The sequence below is a fragment of the Diadema antillarum genome, unplaced genomic scaffold (genome assembly GCF_040938485.1).
Source record: "Diadema antillarum isolate AM-2024a unplaced genomic scaffold, OU_Dant_1.0 scf00000172, whole genome shotgun sequence".
Taxonomy (NCBI): Eukaryota; Metazoa; Echinodermata; class Echinoidea; order Diadematoida; family Diadematidae; genus Diadema; species Diadema antillarum.
Window position 1 is genome coordinate 2,009,220 of NW_027271061.1, and position 11,594 is coordinate 2,020,813.

The following is an 11,594-nucleotide window of genomic DNA, read 5'->3' on the forward strand; positions in this document are numbered from 1 at the left end:
ATGGCAGATACGTCGAACGTTGATCGGTGGATTGAAATCGCCAAACAGTGCAAGTACCTCCCAGAAAATGACTTGAAGGTGAGATTTTTAGTTAAAATGTATTTGCTGATGTAGTCTGATGATGACTCTTAGTGAGTAGTGACTGTTTGGACGAAATTGTCTTCCAAATCATCGATGTGAATTTGAATGTGTACGCAAGGGTTACCTACTTCCAACAATAATTGGAATATGTGGGACAATACACTGAACACAGATTCACACTGATTTCGGCTGAAAAAATGGTTTGCCTGTCACATGCATAGACTCCTACTGTAAGTGCTGTATTAAAGCCTCCATTCTCCTTCTCTGGATTGTAGGGTGGACGCCATATTGCGTTTCTGATTAAGTCGTGAAATGTTCATCTTATATTTGTTCAATCGATTTTGTCGCCAGCACAGCCATGCCCATAGATTCAGACAGCGACAGATGCTCTCGTTTCGATCTCACACACACTCAAAAGTAAATCCCGGGGCGCTCCTTATCCTTGTACACAGTATTCGCGTTGGGGCTGGTCGCAGTTAACTCGGAAGCAGCGTTGCCAGGTCCCAACAGAACAAAATCGGCCACTAAATCACCAAAAGATGTGAAAAATCACCGAAAGTCATCTAACTGTTAAAATCACCAAATTTGGAAAATTGTAAAATTTAGTTTCGTCTTCAATTTCAAGACAACTGTGATGTCAATAAACCTGCAAACACTGCATAACTGCATTACGCGAGTCTCTTGATGCAATTTACACCGCGCCATAATATAGATCTACACACTAAAATGCGTATGAAATCTTTTATCTATGGATATATTGTAATACTCGGTGAGAGTGACAAAATATGCACAGATTATTGTTTCTACAGGAAATTGCAATGTGGTACAGCTGTATGTGTACTTGATCGCGAGTAGGGGAGAACTTTGGGCAAAATGCATTTTCGTTTTAATATTGTGATTATTTGTCATTGGTCTCAAAATCACCTAAAAATTACCAAATTTCACCCTTTTTTCTTACCGAAATCACCATCCGGCAATGCTGCTCAGAAGTCACAGTCAATCACGACTCACACTCTAGACTATCTAACAAGTGTTAGAGTGTTAATACTCGTGTTGTGAGCACTGTCTGACTAAAACCAGTCATCATTAGAATATAATATGGGGCATTATCGTGAAAAATTACCCCACTTATTCAGTGCGCACATGCACGTGCATGTAAAGTGAATGGAGGTGGGTCAGTGTGACTGAGACACATACAATAAACAATACTTTGAAGTGAATGAGTGGGGTAATTTTTCACAATCAGATAGCCTAATGGTTTACAGGGGCAGGAATATGTTACTGAATGATCTAAATCTAAAACCCTGAAACAGTAGTACTAATATACTGGAACTCTCATGGCATGGCTGTGAGGGTAATTTATAAATCTACATGTAAGAGTCGATTGTGGTTAATGTGGCTTTTTCTTTGCTTGACCGAAAGATCAGTCTGTAGTGTATCTTGTTGTCGCGGATATGTTCCGCGGAGACTTTGGCTGGCTTCACGGAACCTATCCTATACGGAGGAGAACCGTAAATGTCAAAAAATGATAAAAAACTCCTCCAGACAGACAGTTTTTTGGTCTATTTCTCAGTGATACGATTCACTGCTTGTGCTCTGCTTCAGCAATTGTAATGACCACACATGACAGAAACTGTAGTAAAGCAAGCTGCCCGTATACTGAGTAATTCGACCATAACACTGTCCAAAATTTGACCGTCGGCTGCATGTAAAGCCTATGCTTTTGCATGTGGTTGACTTGTTGCATGGGACGTCGAATCTTGGTGTGGGTTTTTTAAATTGACAACTTCTCCATATTCTGTCACCCAAACCAGGTTGTTGATATTGAGGTCATGTAATTAGGCATCTACATGGCCATGGCCTGTGACGCCTGATAGCGTCTGTCCCCCTACAACTATGCCCTGCATTAAGCAACTTCTTTTCTCAAGACACGCCAGTTAAACACAAGATGTTTTTATTTTTCTTCCTATTTGCTGATTGTGGCTAAGTCTCTCCTTGTTCTCTCCGTCCAGAAATTGTGCGATGTTGTGTGCGACCTTCAGCTTGAAGAATGCAATGTCCAGCCAGTCTCGACCCCAGTCACAGTGTGTGGTGACATACATGGCCAGGTAAACTTTATGTGCAGTCTTATTTTGTTGTGTGATGTGTGCAGATTTTTTTTTTTTTTTTTTTTTTTTTTTGACAGAGAGGTATACATCTACACTGTATATACCAGACATGTTCAATATCAAACTGACATAGGAAAGTTGTGTTTGTTTTTTTTATGTATGTGTGATGCAGTGTGTCATACCTAGGATAAGTGTCTTTCTTCCTAATGTATTGTTCAAAGCATCACTAGTCTGCTGTTTTTGCATTACACTGTTCATAGAATCTAAATTCCAGGGTATATATCTTGACATCGCCTATTTAAGTGAGATCATTCTGCTCTGTTTAAAAAGCAAAGGAAACAAGTTGGTGATGCCTACTGTATACCATTTGACATGACATAATCCAGCCACATTCGCTCTAGCTTAAGCAAGAAAAAAGAAGAAGAAAAAAGAAAGAAGAAGGAAGCATCCATTGAAAAAGGTTGTAGACATGCCAAATCTCCCATACTCTGAAGGGGGCTCCCCTAAACTTCAATATCTCTTCATATCAGGATAAGGAAATGTTTGGTCTTCATGATTCCGGAAACCCACTGAGCTGCATATGTACATGTATTACAAGTGTACACAAACTTGTGTGTCCCAGATTGCTCCTGTAAAACTCCCTAATTTCTGTGGGTGAATGTTGGCACCCCTGAGGTTGGGGTATACCGTAATGGTTCATGACATGGCTGTTGCTCATGTAGTATTATGCTTTGTACACTGTATGTGATAGAAAGAAAGATACAAATTACAATTGGGTATCAATGCCAATCGGGTGAAAGACAAGGTCATCCACAACAGAGTGCCCACAAAATATATTGTGTTGTGCATGTAAGAAACAAAGATGAAATGGAGAACAACATTTTCTTATTTCTATTTTTCTCACCCACTTTATAACATGGCTGTATGTCCTTAGTTGTATTTCACATGTGTGGTGTTTATATGTTCTGCCAATATACTTATTGAATTGATATTCAAAGTCTCTGTATGATTTTAATGACAAAAGAAAAAAAAAAACATGTCTCAGCAGAAACTACACGTGTAATTGCATCATATATCTCATATCTTCAATTTTTTCTTCAGTTCTATGATCTAGAAGAACTCTTCCGCACTGGAGGTCAGATACCAGACACAAGTTACATCTTCATGGTAAGAGGATTTGCATTGGAATTTGTTGCATTTATGTCTAGTTCGATGAAAAATATAGTTGCCTGAGAAGCTATGGAGTTCTAGATAGCGTTGTAAATGAGAAAGATGTGTTGCAGTAACCATTCATTCTGATGGTAATAAACATCCTCTTTGGGTATGTCAAGCATTTCCTCATTGTCTTTCCTGTTACATGGTGAGTTTTCAGTACTGCTTTTAAGAAATATGCTATTATAACTCAAATTTCATTGCAGACTGTACACTTACATACTTGGGTTTGAATGCTGATTTGCAGGAAGTTTTAAAGACTTTAAACATCAATAAAGTCAAACAGTAGTGAATCCCAAAATTTCAGACGGGTATAATTTTGTGTTGCCAATGATTCTTTCTCATGACGTATGTGCTCTTACATTCCCGACCACTCTGTGTGCTGTGCAGGGTGATTTTGTTGACAGGGGTTATTACAGTCTTGAGACATTCACGAGATTACTGACCCTGAAGGCAAAGTGGCCGGACCGCATTGTTCTGCTGAGAGGGAACCATGAGAGCAGACAAATCACTCAGGTGTACGGCTTCTATGGTAAGTGGAAGTAAATGCACAAATTATTGCGGTACATTAATTTTCAGGCTCATTAATTTCGCGCTACCTTTGGCTAGCGTGAATTCTAAAACCCGTGAAGATATCTTCACAATTTTCTCTGCGTATTTTGAATTTGTTGACAATCATGCAGCACAAATTCAAGAACCCGCAAATATGTTTTTGAGCTACTTAGCTCAAAAAATTAATCGCACGAAAATTTGGACATTTGCAGAATTGTAACTGCAGCCTATTCCTTTTAACAAAAATTTTAAAGGAAATTTGCATCAATCTTCCTAGAAGATTGTCTTTGAGGCAGAGGTTAGACTAGCTAGTTTCAAATTCGAACTCAGTCTGCTTGTTCAGATGCATTTAGCAGCAGGAGGAAATTTCACTGTATTGTCAAATAGACCCCCTCCCCAGTTACTGTATAAGCTGCTATTTTCACAAGGGTTTAACTTTCGCGAGCGAATCACTGATGGACCCCGAATTCAACAACACACGAAAATGTCGCCCATGGGCTGATGTAATGTTGCCCTTGTGACAGCTTTTTGTCAGTTCGCGAAGACAACATCTCACGAAAATGTCTATCATCTCCTCATTCGCGAAAATATCTGTACGGGAAAATTACAGCTTATACAGTAATATATGGTTAAAATCACCATTGACAAGGAAGTGGGCTCACTTTGAAAGAAGCTGTTGAGCTCTGAGCTCTGCTTCCTGAGATGTACAATAATGTCCAAAGGGATGAAGGAGTTCTCAGACATACTGTAGATGTATTGAAAATTATGCTGTCACTCACAAGACCAATATGAAGAAATTTTCAGCATGCTTTTAATTGTTTCTGAATGGTTTATTCTACCACTTATGACTAATTTGTATAACAAAAATGTAGTTTGGTAAATCTTGAAACTTACAGAATTTTACTCTTTTAGTTTTGACCATTTGATGATCATTTTCAACAACTTTGTTCGTTCAACAGCTTCATGTTTAAACAACGTCAGTGACACAGCTAACATGTGGGACAGGTTTTAAAACTGACATTATGATAAAAAAATGCCTTTAAAATCCTGAAGAGGGATATAATCTCACTGATGTATTTGCACAGAGATGTGTTCATGTTATAATTATGATGTGTCATTTCCACATGGAGCATTGCTCTTGGGAGTTGTGAGTTCAGTGTTCCATCACCAGCGATTTTTTCCTTCATCTCACAGATGAATGTCAGACAAAGTATGGAAATGCCAATGCCTGGAGATACTGCACCAAAGTCTTTGACCTTCTCACAGTAGCAGCAGTAAGTGATGCTGTTTTAACCACATACATGTATGTCCTTATTAGAATGTTGGCTGTGAGATTAAAGATGGAACTGAAAGAAAACATGTCTCACATGTTGATTCCCTACACACATACATTTTTGGCCAATCACAATACTTCTTTAACAGAATGCTTGACTCCGAGCACTAGTGTTCCCATTTAATCATTTTTTGGAGGATTTTTTCTTGAGAGAGAGAGAAACTTTGTTCATTTTTTTGATTGTTGATTTGAAGTGTTTCAATGTCAGCAAAATCGAAAAAAGAATGAATAGATCACAGAAATATGAAGAATATTGTCATGACATGCCCCAATAAAACAATGGAAAAGAGATGGTTGTGCAGTTATTTTTTGTTGGTTGAGTATAGCAGGCCAGAAAATCATAGTCATTTGTGAACATGTAAATAAAGCCTTTTGGACATGTGATTGTGAGAGTTATGTACAGATATTCTTTATCTTTGAGATTGTTATCCTTGTTTACACCTGTGCTTTGATGTACATGTACAAACTAGTATATGGATGACACATTTATGACTGCCATTCACAGTTTGGAAGATGGAATCAACACATTGCAGCGAAGTCCCTGTGTAAACTGGGCAATCAAGCTATTACGCAGTCTGATTGATCCGCTAAATTGATAGATAAACAATCGCTTGAACAGTACATCAAAATTGTCGCTAGAAGTAGAAAGCTGTATCTCAGAACAGGGAGGCAGTGATAAATTATGTTAAAATTGATTTTCGTTTTGCAACCACCATAATCAACACATTGACTTATTAAATTATACTTGTAAATGGAACTGTTTCCGTATCCTTAAAGGGATTGTATAGTTTTGGTTGAGACCTAATTTCAGGTTTCACATTTTTTGGTGAGATAGTGAGAAACCTCTAATGAAATATGAAAGAGCATGTAATTCCATGAGGAATTCAACGTTTATTTGATGAAAATTGGTTTTGAAATGGCTGAGATATCCAAAACATAGCGATTCTAATAAAGTGTGGGACCCACACTTTATTACGATCCCTTTGTTTTACTTTGTTTTTGGATGTTTCAGTCATTCCAAACCTGATTTTCATCAAATAAACTTTGAATTCCTCTTAAAATGGTATGCTCGGTACTATTTCATAAGTGTTTTCTTGGTAACTCGCAAAAAAGTTAAAGCCAAATTTTCATCTCCACCAATACTGTACCATCCCTTTAATGAAAAATTACAGGATGACATAAATGTAGGCAGCATTGAAACGATCAGAGTGTCCTCAAGGATCAAAATCCAATCTTTGTGTAATCTCCCCGCCCCATTAGATCATCGATGAGCAGATACTGTGTGTACACGGAGGCCTGTCGCCGGATGTCAAGACACTGGACCAGATCAGAATGATCGAGCGCGCCCAGGAGATCCCCCACAAAGGAGCCTTCTGTGATATCCTTTGCTATGCTGCCCAGATCACACCTTGTAGCTCAGTGCTGTCTTTGAGATGAAACGTGGTGATGATGGGGGGCTGGGGAACGTGAGGGGGGCTTGATAGATTCTCTTCCAAGGGTTTTAATACCGCTATAAAGAGGAAAGTTTTCAAAGGATGTCAGATAATTCTCTTCTGCAGGAAATTCTGATGAATGATTTGGACCGGTAGTTAATATTCTTGTCCTCAGTGTATTATCATGATGAGCACATCTTTCCACCTCTCTTGCTGTTGTTGTTTGTCTTGTTTTGTTTTGTTTTGCAAGTGGGAGAGATACAGGATGTAGGGAGAATTGCTTCAGGGAGGAATTGAAATTCATCTGTCTTGCATTTGAAGTAATTCTTGGTAACTGCACAATTACAGTGCATCTCGGTTCAAAACCGGGAGTAGATGAATATCACATGATTCAGAAATATTCTTTTATCATCATCATCTAGCTCTGGGAAAAAGAGAAAGAGATCTGAATTTGTTTTGCAACTTATTTTCCATATGTACATACACTGTGTACATGAGCAGATGTACCAGGTATGTCAACATTCCTCTTACTGTACGGTGTGCACAGTTTATTGAAGCATATGCATAGTATAATATGCTTTCACCTCAAAATAGGTGGCACATTTTTGTATCTGACTGTGAATCTGTAGTCTTCCTTGACAATCTGTTCTTCACATTTGGTATGGTCTGACCCAGACAATGTAGACACCTGGGCCATCAGTCCCCGGGGAGCAGGCTGGCTGTTTGGGTCAAAGGTCACCCATGAGGTGAGAGGTCGTGAATGTTGACAGCTTGTGAGAGAGAATGCTGTTTTGAGGGAAAAGTTTTTAAAAAAGCAGATATTTGATAGTGAAAATGTGCTGCAAAGTGAATTAATGAAATCATTACAGCATGACAATCAATCATTGAGTTTAGTGATGTCTAAGGAGCACTTTAACAAGGTCCTGTTCAAATATCATTTTACTGCAAGGTTAGTTCTGTACTTTGTGTCTACTCCGTTGTGATTGGTAAAATTCCTCAAGAACTTGTGTGAAGAAATGAACTCCCCATTGCTCGGAAGAAGCATATGATTTTACAGTTGTAGTAATATGGTTTTTATGAAAGAAGATAGCTAGGAGAGAACAAGATGATGTGCACTGTACTACAGACATCTGTTTTTTTTATATTTTATATTCGATTAAAGGAATCAACAGACTTACTCTTTAGAACTGTTCATATGTGTCAATACACAGCAAGCTCCTCATTTAAACAAATGAATATCACACAAGACACTCTCAAAGTACAGCTAGCATTTGTTTTGTGGAGGGAGAAGATTTGAAAAGAATCTACCTTTATGTAATGCCCTAATCCTTCACAATGTATTGCTGGAGTTGTTTGAATGTCGCAGACGTCATTTGCGATGTTTCATTTCACCTGCGTAACAAAATGGATGGAAAAATAAATAAAACAATTACAGGTGACTCTTGTTACAATAAAGTCCTGGAGACAGCAGTGTCTTTCATGATGTCAGAAATTTGTTATATTTGGGAAAAATAAAGTGTATAAAGATAATATAGAGATGATCATTTTGTTGCAATGGGCATGCACTGAGGATTATTTGCAAACATTTTATGTAGGCAAGAAAAAAATGAGACTTCTGTATCTGATTTATCTGATCCAGATGGAGTCCCATTTTCTTTGCTCATTTTTTCACTAATGATTTAACTTTGAATAGTTTTGATTTCAATTCATTCTTGCCCCCTGTCAATTACTTTTCGCATGACCTGTCCCCCTGTCTGACAGTTTGTGCACATCAACAACCTCAAGCTGATCTGCCGGGCCCACCAGCTGGTGCAGGAGGGCTACAAGTACATGTTTGATGACAAGCTGGTGACGGTATGGAGCGCTCCCAACTACTGCTACCGCTGCGGCAACATCGCTTCCATACTGGCCTTCAACGACTCCAACAACAGGGAGCCCAAGCTGTTCCGCAACGTTCCGGACAGCGAGCGCGTCATACCGGCGAGAACGACCACTCCATACTTCTTGTGATTGCTTTTGTCGTGTTATTCGTATTTTGTTCTTTTATTTGTTTTTGTCATTCCGGTGCAGGTGTGGAGACCTTTGGACACCAAAGAATGTGATAAAAAGATTTTGCGATTGAGTGCAGGACAATTGATCAAATGTTACCGAGGTATCTTGGCAAGATGCATCACTCATCCCAAAGTTTGTCATTGAATTAAAACCTGATATCATTTTGCCATCTATTGTGGCAACCTTCCACCCTGACACTGACTCAAATGAACTTAAACTTTGACTATAGAGATATTCCAAGAGAGTCTTGCCTAGATCTTTTCTTTCTGCGTAAACTAGCAATGGGGGAGCCATGGGCAAGTTACATCCGTAGTGATGTCTGCTTTCACTTTCTGAGCACTGTAAATGTTGACGAGTCAAAGAAATATACATGTCCATTTCCAATACATTTTGTCCAAGTCAATGTGCAATGATTTATTGCAAAAGGGAATTTGTTTGGTAGAGAACAAAGAGTGCTTACAATGTAGATCTTTGTAAATTTGTGGTGTGTTATCATTCCCCAGTTTGCATCTCACTGCACATCGCTGAAATTTTTGTGAGATTTTGCGCTCGACGGAAATGTCCATCAAATAATAGAGCATGCAAGAATTTTCTGGGAATAACAATTCTTTGCAGACATGTTCTCATCTATGCCATTAAAAAGTAAACTTTCTACTTTTATAATAGTGTGGGGAGGGGGAGGGAGGAGGGATGGGAAATAACACACTCTTTTGTTTTTAGACTTGTGTCAAATCAGAAACCCATGTCAATTATGAACATCAATGTTGTAGTTATAATGCAAGATCTTCATTGTATTTTCAGAATACTACTATTTCTAGACTGACAGTGACATACTGAGTATATTTGAGTGGTCCATGTCAGTGGCACATAATAAAACAACAACCTTCTGTCATTCATTTTATTCCGTGTATGACTCTTCCCCCCGATTATTTATGCTCGGTTTGAAAAAAAAACCCAGTCATTTGTTACTGTACAAGAGAGATGAGAAATGAAATTATTTGTGCATTGCTCCATTCATATACTCATTTTTAAAAGCATAGTTTGTCGGATACTATACAATGATATAACAATTGTTCATACAATGTACAGGGGAATGGAAATGACCATTTCTGCTGCAGAGCATATGTAGAGCTTTAAAGATTTGTTGTACGTCACCATTTCTATCGCACTGTATCATGATGTAGATACCATCTCATAGATTGTATGCCAGACTGTGGTTTGATTCAGATGTAAAATATATTGTACATAGTGATTATCAATGTTGTGCATGTGTAGCTAGAATATCCATCCGAGAATGAGTGAAGATGAATTAAATTTTGATACCTCGGGCATTGTTGATTAGGGCATCTAAACAGAAAAGACAGATAGAAAAATATTGCAGATGAGGAAATGTCCGTATTTTTTAGAGCAGTTCTGCTTCAAGCCGTAAAGACAAATTTGGAAATTTATTTACCAAAAAGAGATATTGTTGCCTGTCTCCTGTAATGTTACTAATCTAAAGTTAGATGGCACACTCTGCTTAGATCAACTCTCAAATAACCTTGGGCCAAATCTAATCAACAGAACTGAAGACTTTTTATTGGAGTCTCATTTTGATTTTATTCTGTTTTCCAGCATCAACTTGAACTTGGGGTTTCAGTTTTATTCAAATCATTTGATTTGTTATGTTTCATACATGTATATTTTTTTTTCCATGGTAAGGGTACTGAGTGTAATAAACAGCTTTGCTCATTTTTTGTTTTAAAGAATGCCTTTCGTAATTATGTTGTTTTGTTGAACACTACAGTTTGTGTATTATTTTGGGTGGTTATTTTTTTCATAGTTGATGAGTGGATTGGGGGGGGGGGGGGGGGGGGGGGGCTTATGATTATGAATTCCTGAGTGCAGCTAAAATAACTCTTTATTTTGTAAACAGTTGAATATGACCGAGATTACAAACTTTAAATCCATGACCAAATACATTGTACAATGTACACATATGTAGCTTTTGTACAGTGAGGCCGTACATGTATTGCATTGGAATATATTCTGCTTGGCTACAATATTGGGGTTGTAGGCAGTTTCCCAACCCTAGACATGACATTTTTCTTAATGTAGGGTTTGTTCTCACTTTCAGGGATGCATTTGCCATATGTGCTTGTGGTTTTCAGTGAGTTAAATGATTAGATAATCTCTCTACATCACCTTATGTAAACTAAATGGTGAAGACATTTCACTAGACTGTTTTCCCTCATTGTTTGTTCGATTTTTTTTTGTCAAAGAAACTGTAACTGAAAACATGGCAACGATACATGTATTTATCTGATGTAATAAATGGATAAAATGATTTAAAGTTTTACTGTCGCAGACATCTTTTATGTCATGTGTAATGGGAAAATATTTTGAAGACAGGTTACTTAACAGTACATGTAATGGATTCTTATACACTGTATTGTATACGCCATATATTTCTTGAGTCTAGATTTTTGCGAATCTGGAATTCCCGACAATTTCGCGAGTGGTTAAATTCGCGATCGTGGAGTCAAGTACTGAACGGAGAAGTGTACACGTGTACGTTACATTCACATCGGGATCACAGTCAATATTTTCGCGTGTGTTAATTTCGCGAATAGCACCCGACTCACGAAATTCGTGAAAAATAAAAACCACGCAAAATATTCGGCGTATACAGTAATTCTGTTGTGGAATAACCCAGACCACATTAATTTTTTAAAGGTTTTTATATGCAGGTGCAGTGCACTCCTGTTACATGTACACCGAAGACAGTTACCAAGGTGCATTACGTTGTATAACCTTTCATTATGATGAGAGCCCACTTGTATC

At 38.0% G+C, this 11,594-nt stretch overlaps 1 protein-coding gene across 1 annotated transcript; it reads left to right on the top strand.

Moving 5' to 3' along the window:
- LOC139722799 (serine/threonine-protein phosphatase 6 catalytic subunit) lies at nt 1–9,103 on the top strand. The gene is made up of 8 exons (XM_071634089.1): nt 1–78; nt 2,094–2,189; nt 3,291–3,356; nt 3,792–3,933; nt 5,148–5,227; nt 6,547–6,664; nt 7,374–7,465; nt 8,481–9,103. The coding sequence occupies exons 1-8, from the start codon at nt 1–3 to the stop codon at nt 8,727–8,729; spliced, it is 921 nt and encodes a 306-aa protein (XP_071490190.1). The 3' UTR covers nt 8,730–9,103.
- Nucleotides 9,104–11,594: the final 2,491 nt, after the last annotated feature.